The sequence below is a fragment of the Orcinus orca genome, chromosome X (assembly GCF_937001465.1).
Source record: "Orcinus orca chromosome X, mOrcOrc1.1, whole genome shotgun sequence".
NCBI lineage: Eukaryota > Metazoa > Chordata > Mammalia > Artiodactyla > Delphinidae > Orcinus > Orcinus orca.
In genome coordinates, this window is record NC_064580.1 from 59324290 (window position 1) to 59349846 (window position 25557).

At 38.0% G+C, this 25557-nt stretch overlaps 1 protein-coding gene across 5 annotated transcripts in view; it reads right to left on the reverse strand.

Moving 5' to 3' along the window:
- Nucleotides 1-8790, reverse strand: part of OPHN1 (oligophrenin 1) — a 603167-nt gene extending 594377 nt beyond the window's left edge. The window contains exons 1-2 of one of the 5 annotated variants that reach the window (XM_033439137.2): nucleotides 8561-8790; nucleotides 7785-7942 (exon numbers count right to left, since the gene is read on the reverse strand). In XM_033439137.2, coding sequence (XP_033295028.1) covers nucleotides 7785-7938 — 154 coding nt within the window. In that variant the 5' untranslated portion in view covers nucleotides 7939-7942; nucleotides 8561-8790. Of the gene's footprint in view, nucleotides 1-7784; nucleotides 7943-8083 lie in introns of all 5 variants that reach the window. The other 4 variants (XM_033439136.2, XM_033439135.2, XM_049704597.1 and 1 more) reach the window with 4 other exon arrangements.
- Nucleotides 8791-25557: the final 16767 nt, after the last annotated feature.

Genomic DNA, 25557 nt, shown 5'->3' on the forward strand with positions numbered 1-25557 from the left:
TCTGAGAAAGTTGATTTTGACAATTTTTGCCAGTGTCCTTTTTGCTTTTATGGAGGAGCTGATTTTATGAGGTCTTTAATTTACCATTCGCTCCAAGTACTATCCTAAAGAAATCTTGCCCCAGTGTGGCTGAGAATTTGCCCACAATGAACACATTCCTGTGGAAGCAGAAGTTGAAAAAAGCACCAGGAAAATTCTTTTTAAAAGGTAAGCAAAAAGTTGCCAGTTGTTGCCTCTAGTGTGAAGAACTGGGGAACTGGGACACAAGAGGAGGACCTTTTGAATTTTGTACCATGTTCATGCGTTACTTACTCAAAAAACATTTTTAATATACTTATAAAAGAAGAAGGAGGGGAGTTCCCTGGTGGCCTAGTGGTTAGATTCTGGGCTTTCACTGCTATGGCCCGGGTTCAGTCCCTGGTTGGGGAACTGAGATCCCACAAGCCGCACAGCACAGCCAAAGACCCCAGGAGATATACTACACCCTATTTCTGACAAACTCTCCATTCGCTTAAAGAATCTTGCTCATTATCAGGGCCATTAACTACCACAGTAGTAAAACAGATAGCTTTGATTTAGGAACTCTTCCTTCTCAGTTTTTTTTTTCCTATGGACAGTTGCATCTCCACAGTCTAGCTCATTTTTCCCCCGACAAAGACCCACTTTATAACATGTGATAGAATATATACCATATCCTGAACTTCTTCATAGCTCTTCTCACAACTGTAATTCAATTATTTAAGTGAGTAATCAGATGTTTAAAGTACGCTCCAAGAGGGCAGAGCCCATATAAGCCTTATTCGCCATTATATCTCCAGTTGTCCAGTTGTCTGACACATAGTGGGTGCTTTGTAAATCCTTGTTGAATTAAAATTAATTATTTTTACAACATGTAAGGCTTTAGCACTTGATACAAGCCCAATAACGTATCATGAGGGCCCTCCACCCCACTAGAAAAAAAATCAGCTCAAGATTTCCAGGATACTCTCCTGGAAAAGCATGTATCTTTCCAGATCATCGTGGGCTTTTAGGAAACTTCTATAGTTACTGATTAGAGAAGCAGGTGCCAGATTAAACAGAAGTTTTGGGTTATGCTTTTAAAAAATGATGCTATAAAAATGAAGCTGAAAAGTAATTTTCCTTCATAACTCTTAACTCTGAAAAACTTTTCTTAATAAGATCAAGCCATAATCTTCCCTACCCTACCCCTATACCATTCACCATCCATTAAAAACAAAAAGTAAAAACCTACCAGCTTCTTGTAAGTGGTCACACTGAAAGGCTGGCTTGGTTCACTTTTCCACCCTAGTCCCCACAGCACTCCAGTCCAGCTACTCTGGAATCTGGTCTTCTGAGGACCTGCTATGAATATGGTAATATTGCCTCCACCAAATTCCATTTGACACTGCTTCATATCTACTAACAGCAGTACCCTACGACATACTCATTACATTGATCTGAGCGACTCTACAGAATATCTAAAATACAGTCTTCCCTCATTATGTGTGGGGAATTGGTTCCAGGACCCCTGTGGATACCAAAATCCACAAATATTCAAGTCCCTTATATAAAATGGTGTAGTATTTGCATATAACCTACCCACATCCTCCTATTACTTATAATACCTAATATAATGTAAATGCTATGTAAACAGTTGCTAGCATGTGGTAAATCAAGTTTTGCTTTGGGAACTTTCTGGAATTTTCGATCCCCCATTGGTTAAATCTAGAGATGCAGAACCTGCAGATACAGAGAGCCGATTGCAACTCCATGTCCTCCAAGTCACTGATTAACTATCACCAGGATAATGACAGGATATCTGCTGACTGAGAATGTATATTACATCACCAACTCCTCCCTGCACACCATAGCACTACACTCAGTCCAAAGGGATTAAAAGCTTTGGTCTCCCTCACTATAGAGCTATTCAGGACAGAACTGAAGGACACCAGGTTGGCACCTCTCAAGAAGCATTCACCAAGCAGATAATCAAATAGGCTAGCATGATTCAAGTCATCTACTCACACTGGACATATCAGTTGGATTTTCCCTTCGCCCACTCTCCCAGAGTAACGATGAACTGGCTCCAAAGTTTACGATGGAATCAATTTAGGTTGCTTGACTATTTGTGCAAGACAGTGGCAGCCGAGAAAACTGAATGAGAAAGCCAGGAGGAACCCTAAAGCTCACTGACCAAACTTCTAATTTTAGAAACGGGAAAACTTAGGTTTGCAAAACTAAAGACTTACTCAGAGTCATACAGCTAGGAAGTGGCACAGTTGGAACTAGTACCCAGGTTCCCTGTGTGCAAAGCTAGAGATGGCTCCACTAAGTATATTCAATATCAAATTTGCCTCAAAGACCCATCCTTTCAGAAAAGCAATTACTTACCGAATAGATTCCCCAGTTGCCAAAGCAAGAGCTGAAAAGGTACCCTAAAAAGTATCCTTAACGTAAACATCTAAAACTCTTGTCTTTAAAAGTACAGAATGTAAGAAAGTGACATTTTTGCATTCTTTTAAGATATAAGTTTTCATTAGTCCAAGATAGCCTGTGTATTTGTGGTTGTGCATGTGTATGTGTGGGCTTAATGATAAAATTCCTTTTTTCTGACATCTGTTTTATACATATAAACATACATACATATAAAGCATGTTATCCTTGGTTTTTGAAAGGCTATTTTAAAATTTTGTTTAAATTTTTATATTTAATTAATACTGTCAACATACTAATATAATGGCAAAAATTTATGTAGGTATAAATTAAGATCCTATAATGAGGTTACTCATTCCTTTCCCAAATGGTTAAACTACAATATGCAGAAAACAAATCATGGAATGTTAGATCTGAAAGTGGGCTTATAGATCCCCTACCCACCCTCACCTTTGGGCCCCTCACCAAGGGCCCCAGCAAATGACTTACCAAGGTCACAGACCCCATTAGTAGCAGAACCATCACCATACCCATCATGTCTAGGTTTTTTTTCCCACTACACCATCATTCTGCCTCTGTTCATTTGCAGCATCTAGTGTGTTTCCCCAGAGAAATCTCTGTCTGGAGACTATCACCTTCCATTTTCCTAGCCCATTAGAATCCAAGACTCCTAGACTGTTAGAAGTAGATCATCTAGCTCAGGAGTTGCAACCTGATTGAATCCAGGCTGTAAACATATTTCATTTAGCTAACACATTTTTAAAGAAAGCGAAGGCTTTTTTACAGGGATGAGGCTGCTGTATTTTACCCCAATCACTCCAGCCCTATTAACCCACTTCCAATAGCTTCATGCTTTTCTGTTTTCTCCTTGGCCACTGACAGCATTTGGGCCTGCAAACCCTGAATGCAGAACAGGCATAAGTAGCAGCACACCAAAGTAAAATTAGTTGATGGAAAATGTGAAATATGGCATTATGTTTTAGCAATAACTATATTCACTGCCTTACCAATAAAAAAATCCATTTAGGTTAACTACTCGTATCAGAGGTCTGCAAACTACAACCAATGAATCAAATCCAGCCCACGGCCATTTCTGTATGCCACCTCCCCAGGTGAGCTGAGAATGGTTTTTATATTTATAAACAGTTGAAAAATTCAAAGGAAGAACACTATTTTTGTGACGTGAAAATTATGTGAAATTCACTTTTCAATGTCAATAAATAAAGTTTTATTAGAACACAGCCACTCTCATTTCATGTACATATTACCTATGGCTGCTTTCTCACAACAATGGCAGTTAAATAATTGCCACAGAGACTGAATGGCCCTCAAAGCCTAAAATATTGCCCTTTACAGAAGAGGTCTGCTGACCCCTGAGCTATATCAAAGAAAATTTAAAGTTCCTAATAAACTGCGAAAAAGTCACAAATATTTGTTTAGAATTGGAACATCTTACATATCACTCTCAGATGAATCTTCCTAAAACACAGCTCAGACCATGTCTCTCTCCTACCAAAAATGTTTTTAATACTCCCTGCCTATAAAGAAAAGTCTGAAGTACTTAACAGGTCCTGCACAGTCAAGACCTCAAACTTCCATTCCAACCTTATCTCCCAAACTTCTCTTCCTGCACCATATATTCCAGATGACTTGAATTATTTGCTATCCTTTTACATTCTCTATGTCATTCCTACTACATTAAATGCCCTGTCCTGAATACAGTGCAATGCAGTAAAATAAGCAGGGCTTTTAGAGTAAGGTCTGAGCTCTAATTCACTCTTGCCCTTATCAGTTGAGAAAGTTACTTAATGCCTCTGAACTTCAGTTTTTTCATATATAAAGTGGGAATAATAATCCTTGCCTCATAAGGCTCTTACAAGATTTTAATTCCTGGCATATAGGAACAACTAAACAAGTGATAAGTGTTATTAATTCTGTCCAATTACAATGCTACTTCCTTCTTTGCTTTTCCTTGTCCTTCCACAGGGAAATGACCTCTCCCTCTAATGTCGCATACCACGGGGTCCACCTGTCTCACTCTATGGCTCTGATTCATATCTACTCCCTTATATGATGGTGATCTCTACATATATCTTACCTCCCCTACTAGTCTGGGACCTCCTTGAGGGCAGGATCCCATCTGTGACTTACTCTGTCACATCTGTGACAGCCCTGAGAACAATGGCTTGAATTTAGTATGTGCACGAGTATTTACGGAATGAATGATATGTGTTCTAAGCAGAGGCTATATCACTTGTTCTAAATAATACCTAGCCTAAGTGCGTAGAAAATATTCAAACAACACTAGGGACCAAAGCTGCCTATATAAAAACAAAGAACAAACAGAAAAGTGTGCAGTATATTCACCTTTAAGAGTGCCAGTGTTTTTATTTTTCACTGGCTTAAGTTATAATCACCATTTTGTACTCCAACAATTATGAATAGATCACATTTAAGGGGGGGAGGGAATGAATCACTTTCCCAAGGAAGACATATTGAACATTCATAACATCAATTACCTCTAAGCACAAATCTATCTAAGAAAATGTGAATATCCAAACAGGACCTATATTTATAAATTAATCATCATACACAGTTGTGACTAAAACCTTATCTAGAGCTCTGTACAAAATCAGACACAAGCACGAAATCAAGTTCCAACTAGCTTAACAACTTTAACAAAAACTGCAGCTGGTTTTTGTGGCATGATGCACTAGGTTTCACTGGTTCCTAGAAACACTAGCCAGTTGATTTGACGGTCAATTTAATAAGTTAAATAAAAAGGTGCCAATAATTCTTCTTTACTTTTAATGCCAGACTCCAAATGACAAAATGAATCCACACACATGTATACAAAATTAATTGCTGAGACACACCAATGTAGGGAATGACATTTTCCAACAAGATGACAGCAAAAAATATGTTTCCAATTACTTCTGCTTATGTATTTTCCTTTAGAAATCTACCGAAAAGTACACATTCACCAGCAGATATATTATTAACCTGAAGATGTATTATCAACAACTTACAATATTTAGCCGTTTCCATTTACAAAATACTTTCATAATCCATTAACTCCTTTGAGCCTCAAAGCAACTCTGTGAGGTGCGTATAATTACCCCCATTTTATATATGAAGTAAATGATTTGTGCCTTCTTATCCCAAAATGGTGAAGCCAAGATTGTAGCCCAGGTCTTCTAAATCCACTTCCAGTGTTCTCTCTTCCTTTTTCCTCCACACAAAGCAAGAGTATACCTTTGTTTTGCGTCTACCTCACTCTCAAAAAGTCGCCCAGCTAGCCCAGTGTGAGGAAACAGAGTGGGAGTATAAACATTACTGTGGTCAAGACAGTGGGAAACATCCCACCTTTGCCTCTAGCTAATCACATTTTTAGAATCATGCAACTTAAAGGAAAGAAATGGAGTGTGGGTTAGCTGCTGGGTTTTATTTCCTAACTGTCCTATTTTTGGCTTTCTATATATACTCAGAAAGGCAAAACCACCATAAATATCAAGAAGCCCCCTGAACCAAAATAACTCTTGGATCTTTTGCCCATATGCAAAGGTTTAAGCCTGCATAATTGTTGACTCTTACCACATTTAATCTCAGAAAAGGAAAGAATAAAAACCGCAACTTGCCCCTCACTTAGAAAACTTTTGCCCTTCCTCAAACATTTTACTGAACTGTTTATTTTCTCTTAAGAATTTTAATCTCTCTGATACTCCTCAGCTGATCATTTTTTAGCACAAACACTTTCAGCTTACCCTAAACTTCACAAAGCCAGTCCCTTCCAGGGGCTTAGATGAGCTTCATTTGACTATGAATACTGCACCAAGCAGTTTACTGAAACAAGTAAATAAAAAGAAAATCCAAACATTCCCCCTTTCCTTTCAGGAACCCCTACCTTTCTAAGTACTTTTGTGGCACAACCTGCATATCTTTAACCTCTCAATGAACTCTATTAAGTGGCAACACACCCTAAAGCCTGGCCTAAAGTTTCTAAGGATCAGCATTTCAAATACCCCATCTTTAAGGTGCTGCCAAGAGTTAACTCTTGTTCAGACTGCAATAGGACAAACCATTATATGATCGAATTCAGTCAAACAACCAGCAGGAACTTGGAAAACTTCTATTCTGACCAAAGTGGGCAGACAACATATGCAGGGAAAGCACAGACTCCAAGGGGCAAATCAGGAGAGCTGCACAACAAATACCCCTGCGCTGCGGCTCCCAAGCCTTTCTCCCTGCTCTTGGTTGGCTGCATTTGCCTTAAGGTCCCCACGCTGGACCAGACACAGTATTTGTGGGATAAATCCACTCAGAAAAAAGTTATAGGCATACAGAATATATTTGCCAGTGACTTTGACTTTATTTTTCATAAACATCTTTCAACCAAGAAGAGAAAAAATGAATTATATAAACCCATTCACTAACCTCCATTCTTCTGGGTATATCCTTTGGCACAATGGATTGGTTTGCCTGCACTCTTGTTGGGGATGTTTATTATTCTTTCTCCTACTCCAAGCCTTCTGCCAACTAGCAGAAATAAAAACTCCATACACAGTGGGGAAGCAGGGGAGGGTCCCACAGCTGTTAACCGTGACCACTGGGAAAGCCAAGCTAGGTGAGGTTCCTTCAGCCAGATAACTCCCAACCTGAGCTCTCTACTATGCTCCCAGGGGGCCGGGTTCCTCCTGCCAGGGACTAGGCAGGTCTTTGTTCCACCCTCGAGGAGAATTCAGTGGCATGTGAGGTCATTTAATAATTCTGAACTTACACAGACCTTGACCAAAACCATAACTCAGTAACTTAAAGAAAGAAATCACTGGGGCAAAGGTGCTTTCCTTAGAAAATAACTTGCCATCTGAAATTTTTTTATTACTGCCCCCATACTTACCTATAGCAACCAGAGGCCAGGCAGGAACAAAACCCTGACTCAAGCTGCTGGCCTGAATTCCCAATTCTCTAGGAGGTCCTAGGGCAGTTCCTCAGTCAGCTTGGATGTCCCTTTGCCTCATACATGGGTAGAAACATGTCCGACAGAACAAGCAGACTGTCCCTTCGGAACAACAGTCTGACAAGAAAGGATAGTTGCAGAACAAGACGGTCCCTGGGACAGCTACAGATCCTGTCTTATAAAGCCAAGGACACTAAAGGGAAAAGCCCCAATTCTAGTTGCAGCCACCACCTTCCACTTCTACTGACCCCACTCCAAAGTGTCCGGAAACCCATTCGCCTCAGACACCTGGGCTGAGAATCACCCTAAATCCCCACTTTCCCCGTGGTGTGGAAGAGCTCAAAGGCCAGAGCCACTGGCTCGAGGAAACTGCTCATCGAAGCCTTCCACTTACTTCTCATTGCGCTGATAAGCGCGTTGCCGTCTTTGATCACGTCTTTGATGAATTTATTGGTCCTCTCCAGTTCCTGCTCATAACACTTGAGCCTCTCGCGGAAATCAGGGCTGTCCAGGTAGCAGTCGCTGAACTCCAGCGGGGGGTGCCCCATGGTTCTGATGGCGGGGATTGGAAGGAGAGAGGAAAGACACAAAGACCAAGAGCATCAGTGGCACAGTACAGGGAGAAGATGAGGTGCGCAGAGTGCAGGACCCGCTCAGGAAGCTGTAGCCTCCCTCCCTTTGGAGGACAGGTACCTGTTCAGATGAGATTCCTGGGGACAGCTGGCTTGTCTGTACCGGAAACGGGCGGCCTGGCGATTGCTTCAGGTGACTGGGAGAGCTAACTAACGCAGTCGGATCCCGGCGGGGTGCTCCCTAGCAAGCAGCTGGCCCCCTAGTCATCGCCCCCCTGACAGGCGACAGAAACTGCAGCTCAGCTCTCCTCCGGAGACCGGCCGGATCCTTCCTGAGCAATTGTAAACGTGACACTTCAGCCCGCCCAGGGTGTGGGCGGGGGTGAGCGCCGGGGGTGGGAGGTGCCTCTCCTTGCTCCCAGCGGCGGAGCCAGCTGAAGATTTCCTTTGCCGAACTCCGCGGGCAACCCTAATTGCACTGTCCCCTCCCCCTTCTTAAAGCCAGCGCCTCCGCCCTGCCCCGGTGAAGCCCTCGTACCGAGCCTGGGGACTTGGGTTCCTTCAGCTGTATCTTACTTGCACCCTAGGGTCTCGTTACCAGAGTCCTCCGTCTCCCAAAATTCTTCCTGGGCCAAGGGAGCCGGCCTGCTGTCCTGTTAAGCTCCGGAAGGGTTAAGACGGGGCGGCAATGAAACGTAGCCTTCCTCCAAAGACGCCCAAGCGGGAAGAGGAGGGCAACAGCGCGACGCACAATAGCTGCAGTAGCCCGACGCTTCCCTACGGAAACTGGGGAGCAGTCAGCGCCCTAGACTCCAGCTGGAAAGCGTGGCGGCCTGGGAGATGTAGTCTTTCCGTTTCACGCCCGGTGACTCCTCCCTGCGATCTCCTCACCACCCCGCCAGGGCGGTGGCTCTCGCCGAAAGGCATTCCCAGCCCTCCCCAGCTAATAGCTGTCCCGGCCCAGCCTCAAGGGGCAGGTGCACCGCACTAGAGTCTACCTGGAAAGCTTCCAAAACTGGAGCGAGCAAGAACCCGGGAGGGATCAATTGTGGGAGGCTCTCTCTCACTTCTCATTGTTTGGATTGTTTGTGGGTTTTCCTTCCTTTCTTTCCAGACTCCCTCTGACCAACCCACTTCTTTTCCTCTTCCCTTTCCCATTTCTACGGGTCCTAGAGCTCTAATTCCCATGGGCCTTCTACCTGAAGGGTTGATTCCTGCCCTTGGATCTCCATGTTAAGCTCAGAACCTCCTGCCAGAGAAAGGGAGGCAATAACTAGGAGTTCATTTTTCCCTGAATAGGACCTCAATACGTGGTTTTTGTGATCCAACTCATCACATCGGCTGTTGATTAAAGCACATGATTTTCCATATGTAAGTGAAAAAGCTATGAAGAGGATGTTATAAATTGTCTTGCAGCTTCCCTGAGAGACTTCTTGTCCATTGTCTATTGTAGAACTGGGGCTACTTTTACAGGTGGCTGCCTTGAGACTAAGAGTAGCTAGGGGCTGGAAAATAGTGTGTACACGGGCAAAAAGATTCATTTTAATTTTGGAGAAGTGTTTAGATTACATTGCCCTGTGAAGAAAGCCAAGAAAAGCCAGAACTGAAGAGGATTGTAAACAGAGTAATAATGGCTACCCCACCTGTGTTAGTATCCTACTGCTGCTGTAACAAATTACCACAACCTTGATGACTTGAAATAGCACAAATATATTATCTTACAGTGCTGGAAGTCAGAAATTAAAAATAGACCTCTGTAGGCCAAAATCAAGATGTCAGAAGGACTGTGTTCCTTTCTGGAAGCTCTAAGGGAAAACCGATTTCCCTGCCTTTTCCAGCTTCAGGAAGTTGTCTACATCCCCTGACTCATAGCCCCCTTCCTCCATCTTCAAAGCCAGCAATGGCCTATCAAGTCTCTCTCCCACTGCATCACTTTGACACTGACTCTCCTGCCTCCCTCTTTCTCTTATAAGCACCCACCGAATAACCCAGGATAATCTTCCTCATCTCAATATCCTTAACTTATATCTTCAAAGTCCTTCTGTCATGTAAGATAACAGAGTCACAGGTTCTAGGGACATGGACAACTATGGGGGTAACATTCTTTACCTTCCACACAATCTATAATCCCATAACCCACCTCACTATTCCTCAAAACAATCTTATCAGGTCAGTATTATTATTATTATACCCATTTAAAGATGAGATAGCTGAATTGAAGAGAGGTTAAGTGACTTGCCCGAGGCTACACAGCTAGTTTGAACTTGAGCCAACCCTGTTCTTAACCACTACACTATATCGCAGTAATGGTCAAGAGTCCAATGAGGAAAACACTCTCTGAGCATTAATAGGCAGCCACATGCCAGGAAAGGATTTTACTTCCTACTCTTTTTAAGAGAAAATGTCCATTTTCTTTATAAACACCAATGCAGGTACTAAGGGAAGATGCCCAATGAATGGGTACATGGTCTTTCATTCTAGGAAAGTTCCCTATAGCATTCATTAACTAATTCAACAAACATTTATTGAACACCTGCTATATGCCTTGACTTATACAGCCTATGCCTATATTTTCATCATCATGAACATTATCATTGACATTATCGATGTTAGGTATCATCTACCTCCCTATACTCAAAGTGTTTTATAGTCATCCATGTTATCCTTTATCTAGACAATGAAACTAAAGTGCAGAGAAATACAAGTGCCCTGGACCAAATACCAAGGAAGAAAGAGGGTTAAAATTAGAACTCAGTCCTTCAGATAATAGCAGCATTAATTGAGTGTTATTCTAGATGCTTTGCACATGTTATACCCAACACCTGACAACATGATAGGACTGGGGTCTTCAAATTTTTATTCACATAACTCCTAAAAGTTTTTTGAGAAGCTATGTACTCCCTCACATGTTAAGTTGACATCTAGATTTTTTTCATCTTGTTTAAACAGTTGCAAGAGGTATAATTTCTAGCATACTATACATATTGACAATTTAAAATAAAACTGTTATATTACATGTTTAAAGATATTCATTGGATTCTAGAAACCAAGGCAATTTGATGCCCACCATCAAACATTAAACACAAAAGTGTAAACTTTTTCTTTAACCTTCAGAAAATATACATGGTTTCTTTCTTCATCTTGAAATCAAATATCCATTACATTCTCCCTACAGAATCATAATCTATAATATTTTTATACTTGAAAGTCCTCTATTGATCTCCATATTGAATTTCTCTGCAACAAAATATGTCCATAAATAGAAATTGAATTATTTTTATTTTCTCGTGACCATGAGTCTCCAAGTATAAAAAGTCCTCTGGATTGAGTTATAGTTGCAATTATTACGCATACATAATCGGTAAAAATAGCATGAAGGTATTATACATTGTGATTATTATTAAACATAAAGCATAAAATTTTATTTGAAATACGTCTGTTAGCGAGATGGATGAAGAAGAGGTAGGTTACAGGGCCTTTAGTTAAAGAAGATTTCTAGACATGAATATTTGAAATTTTTGCTTTATTTAGACCCACGGGTTTTTACAGGCTGGGTCAAAGTATCACAGTAAGATTCCTGACCTTTGAAAAGTATGCTTTTCTTTTTAGAGACTGGGAAAAAGAGGTGGGAAAGGCAAATCATTTTTAGCAAATAGTACTAAAGGAATTTGATGATTTGGAAACTGGTTCCCTTTCAGCTTTATTCATAATTACCAAAACTTGGAAGGAACCAAGATATCCTTCAGTAGATGAATGGATAAATAAACTGTGGTACATCCATGAAACGGAATATCATTCAGCAAAGAAATAAGCTATCATGATACCACTTATATGTGGAATCTAAAAAAAAATGGTACAAATGAACTTATTTACAAAACAGAAATAGAGTCACAGATGTAGAAAACAAACTTATGCTTACCACGGGGGAAATGGGGGGAAGGTTAAATTGGGATATTGGGATTGACATATACACACTACTCTATATAAAATAGATAACTAATAAGGACCTACTGTATAGCACAGGGAGCTCTACTCAATACTCTGTAATGACTATATGGGAAAAGAATCTAAAAAAGAGTGGATATATGTATACGTATAACTGATTCACTTTGCTGTACAGCAGAAACTAACACAACATCGTAAATCAACTATACTCCCGTAAAAATTAAAAAAAAAAAAGAAATGAGCTATCAAGACATGAAAAAACATGGAGGAAACTTAAACGCACATATTACTAAGTGAAAGAAGCCAATCTGAAAAGACTACATACTGTGTGATGCCAACTATGTGATAGTCTGAAAAAGACAGAACTACAGAGACAATAAAAAGATCAGTGGTTGCCAATGTTCATTGCAGCTCTATGTACAATAGCCAGGACACGGAAGCAACCTAAGTGTCCATCAGCAGATGAATGGATAAAGAAGATGTGGCACATATATACAATGGAATATTACTCAGCCATAAATGGAAACAAAATTGAGTTATTTGTAGTGAGGTGGATGGACCTAGAGTCTGTCATACAGAGTGAAGTAAGTCAGAAAGAGAAAAACATATACTGGATGCTAACACATATATATGGAATCTAAAAAAAAAAAAGGTTATGAAGAACCTACAGACAGGACAGGAATAAAAATGCAGACGTAGAGGATGGACTTGAGGACATGGGGAGGGGGAAGGGTAAGCTTGGACGAAGTGAGAGAGTAGCACTGACATATATACACTACCAAATGTAAAATAGCTAGCTAGTGGAAAGCAGCCACATAGCACAGGGAGATCAGCTCGGTGCTTTGTGATGACCTAGAGGGGTGGGATAGGGAGGGTGGGAGACAGGGATATGCAGGAGGGAGGGGATATGGGGATATATGTATATGTATATCTGATTCACTTTGTTATAAAGCAGAAACTAACATACCATTGTAAAGCAATTATACTCCAATAAAGATGTTAAAAAAAAAAAAGATCAGTTGTTGCCAGGGTTGTGGGGAGGGGAGAGAGAAATGAATAGGTGGAGTCCCAGAGGATTTTTACAGCAGTGAAAATGCTCTGTATGATATTATAATGGTGGATACATTTCATTATACATTTGTCTAACCCATAGAATGTACAACACCAATAGTGAACCCTAATGTAAACTATGGACTTTGAGTGATTATGATGTAGTTTCAGTATGGGTCATCAAATGTGCCACTCTGGTGGGGGATCTTGATAATGAGATGAAGTCATGCATGTGTTGGAGGCAGGGGTATATGGGAAATATCTGTACCTCCCTCTCAATTTTTGTAACCCTAAAACTGCTCTAAAAATAAAGACTTTAAAATTTTGTGGGGGGACAGAAATTCTATTTCCCCTGCTTCTTGTATGTCAAGGTAACACCACCTCCACAGTCTTAATTCAGGACAAATATCTCTTCTCTAAAGAATCATTCTATTTAAGCTGTGACGCTGTGGAAAGAATACTGAGTTTGAAGAAATACAGGTAATACAGACCTGAAGTTGAGTCTGACTCCACCCTTTAGAAGCTCTGTGACCTAGAGCAAGTCATGTAAACTCTCCTTGGAATAGTGTCTTCTTCACAAACTTTTCTAAGTTTTAACCATAGATGATGTATGTGGAAGTGCCTGGCACATAATAACTCCTCAACAAATGTTGGTTGAATCTAATGCTTTTTCATTGTGCTTGTTCTGATGGACAGTACCAGAGGCACGGAGGAGTCAGATTACTCACAATGATATTCCTAGAAAAACATTACTATGTATATGATAGCAGAACTTGATCCCTGTTCATTATCATCATAGGAAACTAAAAAGCCATGTTCAGAGTAATTTACTTTTTTTTAAATAAATTTATTGCTTTTATTTATTTATTTTTGGCTGCGTTAGGTCTTTGTTGCTGCGCGTGGGCTTTCTCTAGTTGCGGCGAGCGGGGGCTACGCTTTGTTGTGCTGTGCCGGCTTCTCCTTGCGGTGGCTTCTCTTGTTGCAGAGCATGGACTCTAGACACGCAGGCTTCAGTAGGTGTGGCATGAGGGCTCAGTAGTTGTGGCTTGCAGGCTCTAGAACGCAGGCTGGGTAGTTGTGGTGCATGGGCTCTGCGGCATATGGGATCTTCCCAGACCAGGGGTGGAACCCATGTCCCCTACATTGGCAGGCAGATTCTTAACCACTGCACGACCAGGAAAGTCCTCCAGAGTAATTTACATTTCAACTCACATAGAAACTCTAGTCTAGTTTGTGGTATAGTTAATATGCTATCTCAAATTTCAGGCCACTCATGGGGTCTGCAGCTTTGCAACATGGCCAAGACTCTCAGGGTTTAAGAACTAGAACCTGAAATTCTGGAGTTAATCATTTTAGTGGGTTACTCTAAGGTGGAGTTGCAGGATAGCTGAAAGTCTCAACAATGTTCAGCTAAGGTCATGCAGGATAGGAGCTTATCAGCTTCATGTGTCTGTCTGTCCATCCTTCATGCTGGAATCAGAACCAGAGGGAATCAGAAGTGAGGGAAAGTAAAGAAACCAGATGTTATAGATTTTTAGGAAAGGCAATGTACTTGCCCAAGAAAACCAAATAAATATCCAATATTAACTTAATATGCCGGTTTCTGTTTCATCTCTCCCATCTGAGACCACAGCTAGCTTCATTAAAACATTTCTTTGCAGTGCTCATTAATCATTTGCTCTTCTCCACACATGAAAAAGTAAAATGAGTTCTTTTTAAAAGGGTCTGGGAGACTGCAAAGAAAGGTAATTTTCCAAATGACATTTTTTTAGGCTTTAGTAATTTATGAGATGTGTTTAAAAAGAGTTTTATCCTAAAGACAGAAAGTAATATATTATAACCCCTGTGTTTCTTATAACAAATCTTGAAGGTTTTTGTCCTAAGATGTTACAATCCTTCTTTCACAAAAAAGTAGAGAAGATACAGAAGTTAATTGGCCTATGTCAGTAACAAGAAGAGAGACTGAGGGGAAATAGGGATGAGAAGTGGAGGGAGAGGGGGCAGCATAGATGGATGATTTCTCTTAAACCAGGCATGTTACATATATGATCTTGCTTACTTTGCATAACAACTCAGTGAGGAAGGTTCTACTGTCACCTTCATTTTACAGATGAGGCAACTGAAACTCAGAGAAGGTAAGCTGCTTGGCGAAGGTCACCCAGAAAATATATGATATCCCAGAGATTTAAATCCAGGTCTGAATCTGAAGCCATTTTTGCCATTGCATTATAATGCCTTCCAGTCTAATACATCAATATCTAATCTCTATTCCCTCCTGCTTATGTGACTGGATGTACTTAGTACCACAATACGGAAAAAAATAGTTCAGGGTCATTGATAATTGCAGCAAATTATTTTAAGTTATCCCAGGTTTAATGTTAACAAGGCCATTATGTTTAACATCTCTGAAGAGCTAGCTGTCACTTCTGGCTCTCATGCTATATATGTCCAACCCTCTAGAATTTCCAGACTTGCAATGCATAGAACATAAGACAATGTGCATATCAGCTCCCCCCAACCCCACCACATGGCCAGCCTTGCCCCTAGTTCTAGCCTCGCCTAAATCCTGTACTAATATTGGCCCCATTCCCAGCCCCACTCTTGACTCTGGCCCTTTCTCTGCTTTGACTAGACTTGGCCTAGTTTCTTTCCTTAGCCTAAGCCAAGATTTTAGGAGCTATAAGTGACAAATGGTTGAAGGAAGGGAAAATTCTTTTTCATAGTTTCTGTACATGCAACTCTCCACTTATCCTCTCCCTTCAGGTCTCCCCTTATGATGTTTTTTGGTGGAAAAAATTCATGAAATTTAGCTTTAATAATGTAATCTATTTTAATCTATGTGATTATCCACCAAAACGTTTTATTCATAGGATTCACTGTTTTCATCACACTTTCATATTAGCAAGTCCATATTAAAGCTGTCTGTTTGTAAGAACCTGGGGATTTTCTCCTTGTGGCCATTTTATGTGTCCATTTTGATTCCCAATTAGCCACATTATAAGGTTGGTGAAAGCATGTCTGAATACTTCTATACTCCCAGAAACTTCTATACTTTTATACTGCCATCCCAGTACAGCCTGCTGTACATCCCATTTTCCAGCATCTTAGAAGGTAGTATGATCTTCTAAGAGGCCAGAAACTTACCAACCATTCCTGGAAGCTCCTACTAAATAGTGGAACATAAATCATAATGTTCTACTAATGATCCTTGAATTTTGGCTTGCATAAGAATCACCTAAGGTGCTTGTTGAAAATGTAGATTCTCCTACACCCGTCTCTCACAGTGAGTCTGATGATATGGTATGGATTCAGGTATGGGCTGAGGCCAGGTAATATGGACTGAGGCCTAGACATAATAAGAAATAAGAAAATGGGGGTAAGGGGAACTTAGGTGAGTCGTTGGGAAATTTTAATTTTAAGCAAGTACCACACATGATTCTGATGAAGGGAGTCCACAACCCAGTCATCCAGTCTTATGCATTGATATAGGGTTTTATCTATTAAACACTGGTTGAGAAATGAGAGTCCTCATACAACAGTGATTTTGATTAATAACATGAGTAGAAGTTTCCACTCCTCATTTTGGCAACAGTTAGGCTTTCTGGCTTCCATACTAGTTCATCTTACATCTGATTCTAAGCTAATACTTAAATTAACGTTATTAAATAACTGTGGCATTTGTGTAACATATTTTTTTTGTGTGTGTAACATTTTATATGTGGTCATTTTTACTCATAGCACATATTACTTTACATACTTTTTAACAGAATTGCTAGAATGATAACTTGAGAAAAATGAAACAATCAAAATATTTTCCAACGGGTTTCAGGTCTTGAGGGTGATAAGCCATGAAGAAGCCTTCAGACAATTGAGCCTAGCAAAGTTCTTTTAGTTTCTCTTTAAGTAAACAACATGAGATAAAACATGCAATTCTTCTGAATCTTTAAATCTCTTCATTTTTTTCATCAATAAAAGAAGCAGTAGACAAATGTTCAGAATAACATGTCACTGACTGCAAATGAATATGCATTCATACTTAAAGTAAAATATTAAGATATAAAATATTTTAATAAAGTACTCTAGAACAATGTAAATTTGTTCTTTTTCCAAAATTAGGAGTAATTTAACGTTAGTAATTTTATAAATGGACATAGCACACAATGGACACCAAGGTGGTTGTCTAAAGAAGGCAACAGCATGGCGACAATACTCAGCAAGGACCCAGTACATGCCAATCATTAATTTTCTCTCTTTGTTAAACCAACATTACCACAGGAAGGAAAGTGGTTTCAGAAACTTACTAAAAATGAATTGTGGGTGAATTCACATTTCAACCTTCAAAAGTCTTGATTAGGCCACTATGTTACTCTACTTCTTAGTCTTAAGAAGAACAACTTTGAATTTTAAGTTAATGTTAAATACTGAAAGGTAGAGAATACATTAACATTTATTATGTCCAAAACACCTACTTAACCATTCTAACTACAATCATCCCTTGAGGCAGGAATGTCATTCCTCATTCTTCAGATGAGGAAACTGAAGCTTAGAAAGATGAAGTAATTTGTCCAAAGTCACACAGCTTGGAAGTGGTTGAGCTGGGAATCAAATCTAGCTGCTGGGACCCCAGCATCTCACTCTTAATGTTAGCCTGCCTCTGTGCTGATATATCATTTTCACTACATTGGACAAACTTTAAAATCTTGCTAAACACTGGTGTTGACAAGGAGAGACAGGCGTTCTCGTAGACGGATTGTGGGAATGGAAACTGGTATGAACGTTTCGGAAGGCAATTTGGAAAGATCTACCAGAATTTTAAATACATATTCCCCTTGACCCAACTGTTCTACTTTTAGGAATTTGTGCTATAGATTTCACCACAGAAGCATGAAAAGATATGGACAAGCATATTCACTATAGCATTATTTTGTTGTAGCCAATCTGGAAATCCCTGAAATGACCATTATGGGACTGGATATACAAATAATGTACACCCATGCAGTGGGAGATTATGCACACATAAAGAGAATGAATTAGTATGGTCCAAGGTATGTAAGTGAATAAAACTGGTTGAAAACTAGTTTCACATTAGTATCTAGAGTATGATCATTTCGTGTATTTTGTATTATAATTTGTAGTATATATAAATTGTATCAATAAAAATGGCAATGGGTACATTTGTATATGTATTTATTCACAAATAATCTCAATGGTCTTGATTTGGGGAAGTGGAAATGGGATCGGGAGGGTGGGACTTTTCATTTTACACCCTTCTGAACAGTTTGAATTGTTACTATGAGCATATCTTATTAAGAACGAAATTAAGACAAAAAACAAAAACTCAAGAAGCATCATTTAATTCAGTACCATTAGAACTTTTTAGACCATGAACATAGTAAGAAATACAGTACATCATAGATCAGAGCATACATATAAATTACTAAAACAAGTTTCACAAAATACTGCATACACTGTGCTCTACTATTTTCTATTCTATTCTATTTCATTTTTTAAAATATCTTTAGTCACTACCCACTAAAGTGATTTCATATCCCAAAGTAAACCTTGACTTATCCTGCGGACATGGGCACAGACCCCATTAAGCACCATAATCCAGATGGGGGCCTACTTATACAAACAGACCACCTCCAGCCAGCCCAGTGTTTATCTAACCCACAAACTCAGATAAGCCCAGCCAATAAACACCACTCAGAGATTTTGCTTTCCTAAAATAGGACAGATACAGTCTATGATTTTTTGACTTTAAAAGATTTATCCCGTTCTTCCTATTCCCAGCCTTATATCCCAGAACCTATCTAGACCATACTGAATTGGGTTCCCTGCTTGGCATTAAAACTTTTTCATTCAATTTTTGCTCTTTATTTTTTAATTTAACAAACCAGTAATGATTTACGATCTGTAGTTTGACAAAAACTGATCTAATTCACTAGGGAACTAAAAAAAAAGTTGGGTCTCTTGCTCATTTGTTTTAATACAATTTTTCTGTTTTATTCCCAATGAACTACCGGTTCACATAATTAAATTTTTATTTGCCCTACTCAAACAATAATTTTCATATTCCTGATTTATTTATTTTGATTGTGCAAAGCAAAGCCAAGCTTTCCTCTAGCCAGCAATAACATTAAAAATAAACTCACTGAACCCAAAGATGTGGGGAGAGTTTTGTTGATCAGGAAATTTAGGAAGAGGCATTAGACTATTTAAGTGGAACCAAATATAAAATTTTACACCATGTGTTTAAGAAAATTCTTACTACTTTTTGTGGTTGATGTGAGCTTATGTAAAACTGCCTTGTTAAACTATATTAGTAAAACAAAAATAAATCAATAAAACATTAAGAAAAATATAAAACATTGATATTTAATGTTTTATCCTGCTTTTATCAATAAGCAGTAAATTGGAGCAATTTAACTTTAAACAAATATGAAACAGTGCATTCTTCAGATCTTTAAAAAACCATTTTGAGATAACTGAAAGCTTCTGTCATTCTCATGTCTAACCAATACTTTGCTGCAACAACCCTAGGCTTTTTTTATGTAACAACTTTATTGATGTATAACTCACATACCGTACATTTACAATGTACAATTCAATGTTTTTTAGTATATTCACAAAATTGAGCAACTATCACCACAATAAATTTTAGAATATTTTCATCACCTCAAAAAAATTACCCTGTACTCATTAGCAGTCATTCTCCATTTCCCTCTAAACCCACCACCTCCCAGCTTCTGTCAACCATAAATCTACTGTGCCTCTATAGATTTGCCTATACTGGACATTGCCTATAAGTAAAATCATATAATATGTGACCTTTTCTGTCTGGCCTCTTTCACATAGCATAATGTTTTCAAGGTTCATCTGTTTTATAGTATGAATCAGTACTTCATTCCTTTTTACTGCCCAATAAAATCCATTGTATAGACATATCACATTTTGTTTATCCATTCATCAGTTAATGGCCATTTGGATTGTTTCCTCTTTGGGGTTATTATGAGTAATGCTGCTATGAAAATTCATGCACTAAAATTAGAAATTAATTTTAAAAGATAGCAAATAGCTTCATATATATTTGGAATAAAATTACATATTAATAAATAACCCCTTTGCTTAAAAAGGAAACAAATAAAATTAAGAAATGCTAGAATAGAATGATAATAAAACTGTACATGCCAAAATTTGGGGGCCACACCTGAAAATGTTATATAGGTATATAGGTCAAAATTTATGGTATTAAATTATTTGATCAGGAAACAAGAAATGTTAAAAACAAAAAAAAGTTGAACATTCAACTCACAAACTGGAAAAAAAGTTCAGAAAGAAAATATAAAGAAAGAATAATAAGAATAAAAAAATAAAATAGAGAAAAAACAACATATAAGTTTTACAAAATGAAAATTGGTTCTGAAAAAAGAAGATAGAAATTGGCAAAACTAATTTTTTAAAGAATTAGGCTCAAGTAAATAAAATGAAGATTAAATAAGATACAACAGAGATTAAAAACAATAAAAATATACTGTGAAAAATTACATGCTAATAGATTTGAAAACACAAATGAAATAGATAAGCACATAGAAATCTATAAAATGCCAAATTAGGCACAAAAAGAAAGATAACTAACACATACAAAACTGAAGTGGTAGTAAAAATTTTCCCTCTCATAAATCTCCAGGTCCATACTGTTTTACAAGCAAGTTCCACCAAACTTTGTAGATCTCTAAATTCCTATTATATACAAGTCGTTCCACTAAAAAGGAGCAAAATCTGCCCAGTTCATTTTATAAGGCACTAATATTATAGATTCCAAAACTATAACCAAAGTAAGAAAAAGTGTTAGCCCAATTCACTGAGTATAGATGCAAAATTTTTTAATAAATTATTAATTAACCAACTAGAGTATATATTTTAAAAATCATTCACTATGATCAACTATGAGTTTTCCCAGGAATAGAAGGATGATTCAATATCATGAAATCTGTATATATAATTTAACGTATTAATAGTCTAAATGAGTTAACTCATATGACTCTAATAATACATTTAATAAAGTTCTAGACTAATTTATGTTTTAAATACTGCCAGCAAACAAGTAATAAAAGAGAAAAACACAAATCCAAATTTTGGTTTTTAAACAAACTAACCAAGAATATAAACTTTTTGAAAAAATAAAGATTAAAAAGGAGACATGCAAAGCGAGAGAGAGGCATGGACATATATACACTACCAAACATAAGGTAGATAGCTAGTGGGAAGCAGCCGCATAGCACAGGGAGATCAGCTTGGTGCTTTGTGAGCGCCTGGAGGAGTGGGATAGGGAGGGTGGGAGGGAGGGAGACACAAGAGGGAGGAGATATGGGAACATATGTATATGTATAACTGATTCACTTTGTTATAAAGCAGAAACTAACACACCATTGTAAAGCAATTATACTCCAATAAAGATGTAAAAATAATAATAATAAAAAAATTAAATAAATAAAAAGGAAACATGAAGAAATAATAGTATGAATGAGAAGGGATTAACTACAGATAAATTTGAAAACTCACATGAAATGGAACACTTTTTAGAAATTAATGGAACTCACTCTAGAAAAAAACAGAAATTCCAACTAGATCTATAGAGTTATTTAAAATTTGAAGCAGGAATTTAAAATCGTCCCACAAAGAAAACACAAAACCAGATAGTTTTATAGGACAGTTCTTCCTAACATTTAAGGAAAAGATCATTCCAATTTTATGCCAAATCTTCCAGTTTCTCATTTTATGAGACTAGAATAGTTTTGATATCACAACCACAATGGAACAGTACAAGAAAGGAAAAGCAAAAGCCTATTTAACTTATTAATATAGATACATCAAGTCTAAATGAAATTTTAGAAAACTAAATCTTACAGTGTCTAAAAGTACAATATGCCATTGGCAAGCAGGGCTTATTCCAGCAATGCAAAGATAAACTCATAATAAGAAATCTCTTAATGACATTTACTACATGTTAGAATAAATGAGAAAAGCCGTAAGGTTATAAATACAAGAGTATTTGATAAAAATTCAGCACATTTTTTTTTACTTGAAAACTTCTAGCAAACCAGGAATAGAAGGGAACTTTCCTAATCTGAAAAAAGGGAATCAACAAAAATCATGCAACAAACAGTGTCTTAGAAGGAGAAATGTTGGGAGTATTGCCTCTAAAATTAGAAAAATGCCAATGAGGCCCACAATCACCACTTCCTATTCGTAGTTCTAACCAGCAAAAGAAGACAAGAACAATCAATAAATTGCTAAGGATTACCAAAGAATACATAAAACTGTTATTATTTGCAGATGATTTGTCTCTATAAAAATAACTTTGAAGTATCTACTGACCAGTTATTAGAAATACAGGAGAGATTTATAAGGTATCTTTTTTTAAAATTAAAATATAGTTAATTTACAATGTTGTCTTACTTTCAAGTGTACAACAAAGTGATTCAGTTATGCATATATATATACATATATATATATTATTTTTCAGATTCTTTTCCATTATAGGCTGTTACAAGATATTGAGCATAGTTCCCTGAGCTATACAGTGGGTCCTTACTGTTTACCTATTTTATATATAGTAGTGTGTATATGCTACTCCCAAACTCCTAATTTATCTCTCCCCCGTTTCTGCTATCCCCTTTGGTAACCATAAATTTGTTTTCTATACCTGTGAGTCTATTTCTGTTTTGTAAATAAGTTCATTTGTATCATTTTTTAGATTCCACATATAAGTGATATCATATGGTAGTTGTCTTTGTCTGGCTTACTTCACTTAGTATGATAATCTCTAGGTCCATCCATGTTGTTGCAAATGGCATTGTTTCATTCTTTTTTATGGCTGAGTAGTATTACAACGTGTATATACACCACATCTTCTTTATCCATTCATCTGTCGATGGACATTTAAGTGGCTTCCATGTCTTGGCTACTGTAAATAGTGCTGCTCTGAACATTGGGGTGCATGAATCTTTTTGAATTAGAGTTTTCATCTTTTCTGGATATATGCCCAGGAATGGGATTGTTGGATCATATGGTAACTCTATTTTCAGTTTTTCAATCATTAGTAGTGGAACAAATAAAAATCAAGTGACCCCTCATAGGATTCAATAAGAATATAGCATTATCTCTGTGATATTACTGCCAAAGATGCATAATAAACATCTAATCATGAAAAAAAATAGAAAACCCCAAATCAGGGAACATTCTATACCATAACCATTCATTAACCTTCAAACTTATCAAGCTTATGAAAGTCAAGGAGAGACTGGGAAACTGTTCCAGACTGAAAAAAAAAATAAAGAAACAAATAATGCAGCACATGATTCTGCACTGAATCATTTAGCTCTAAGGAGCAATATTAGGAAACTGGAGAAATTTGAAATGGGTCTGGGAATTAGATGGTAGTAATGTATCAATGATGATTTCCACATTTTAATAGTTATACTATGGTTGTGTAAGAGAATGTCCTTGTTTTTATGAAAACACACTAAAACACTGAGAGCTGGTTGAGCATCTTGTTGGCAACATGACCTCAAACAGGTCAGAAAAAACAGCTATGTACAGTAATTTCAACTTTTATATAAGATTGAGATTGTTTCAAAATAAAAGGGAAAGGGAAAAAAATAACTCAGTGAACAGGTTTAATAACGGATTAAGGAGTTAAGAAAAAAATCAGTAATCTGGAAGCAAATTAGAAAAAACTATACAGAAAGTGGCACATAGGGCTTCCCTGGTGGCGCAGTCGTTGAGAATCCGCCTGCCAATGCAGGGGACACAGGTTCGATCCCTGGTCCGGGAAGATCCCACATGCCATTGAAGCAACTAAGCCCATGCACCACAACTATTAAGCATGTGCTCTAGAGCCCGTGAGCCACAACTACTGAGCCCACGTGCTGCAATTACTGAAGCCCGTGCACCTAGAGTCCGTGCTCCACAACGAGAGAAGCCACCACAATGAGAAGCCTGCACACTGCAATGAAGAGTAGCCCCCACTTGCGGCAACTAGAGAAAGCCTGTGCACAGCAATGAAGACCCAACACAGCCAAAAATAAATTAAATAAATAGTCTGAAGTCAGGGAGCCTGATTCCTCCAGATCCGTTTTTCGTTCTCAAGATTGCTTTGGCTATTCGGGGTCTTTTGTATTTCCATACAAATTGTGAAATTTTTTGTTCTAGTTCTGTGAAAAATGCCAGTGGTAGTTTGATAGAGATTGCATTGAATCTTTAGATTGCTTTGGGTAGTAGAGTCATTTTCACAATGTTGATTCTTCCAATCCAAGAACATGGTATATCTCTCCATCTATTTGTATCATCTTTAATTTCTTTCATCAGTGTCTTATAATTTTCTGCATACAGGTCTTTTGTCTCCTTAGGTAGGTTTATTCCTAGATATTTTATTCTTTTTGTTGCAATGGTAAACGGCAGTGTTTTCTAGATTTCACTTTCAGATTTTTCATCATTAGTGTATAGGAATGCAAGAGATTTCTGTGCATTCATTTTGTATCCTGCTACTTTACCAAATTCATTGATTAGCTCTAGTAGTTTTCTGGTAGCATCTTTAGGATTCTCTATGTATAGAAACATGTCATCTGCAAACAGTGACAGCTTTACTTCTTCTTTTCCAATTTGGATTCCTTTTATTTCCTTTTCTTCTCTGATTGCTGTGGCTAAAACTTACAAAAGAGTGGTGAGAGTGGGCAACCTTGTCTTGTTCCTGATCTTAGTGGAAATACTTTCAGTTTGTAACCGTTGAGGATGATGTTGGCTGTGGGTTTGTCATATATGGCCTTTATTATGTTGAGGAAAGTTCCCTCTATGCCTACTTTCTGCAGGGTTTTTATCATAAATCGGTGTTGAATTTTGTCAAAACCTTTCTCTGCATCTATTGAGATGATCATATGGTTTTTCTCATTCAATTTGTTAATACGGTTTATCACATTGATTGATTTGCGTATGTTGAAGAATCCTTGCATTCCTGGAATAAACCCCACTTGATCATAGTGTATGATCCTTTTAATGTGCTGTTGGATTCTGTTTGCTAGTATTTTGTTGAGGATTTTTGCATCTAGGTTCATCAGTGATATTGGCCTGTAGTTTTCTTTCTTTGTGACATCCTTGTCTGGTTTTGGTATCAAGGTGATGGTGGCGTTGTAGAATGAATTTGGGAGTGTTCCTCCCTCTGCTATATTTTGGAAGAGTTTGAGAGTGATAGGTGTCAGCTCTTCTCTAAATGTTTGATAGAATTCGCCTGGGAAGCCATCTGGTCCTGGTCTTTTGTTTGTTGGAAGATTTTTAATCACAGTTTCAAGTGCAGTGCTTGTGATTGGTCTATTCATATTTTCTATTTCTTCCTGATTCAGTCTTCGGAGGTTGTGCATTTCTAAGAATTTGTCCATTTCTTCCAGGTTGTCCATTTTATTGGCATAGAGCTGCTTGTAGTAATCTCTCATGATCTTTTGAATCAAGACAGTATGGTACTGGCACAAAAACAGAAAGACAGACCAATGGAACAGGATAGAAAGCCCAGACATAAACCCACGCACATATGGTCACCTTATC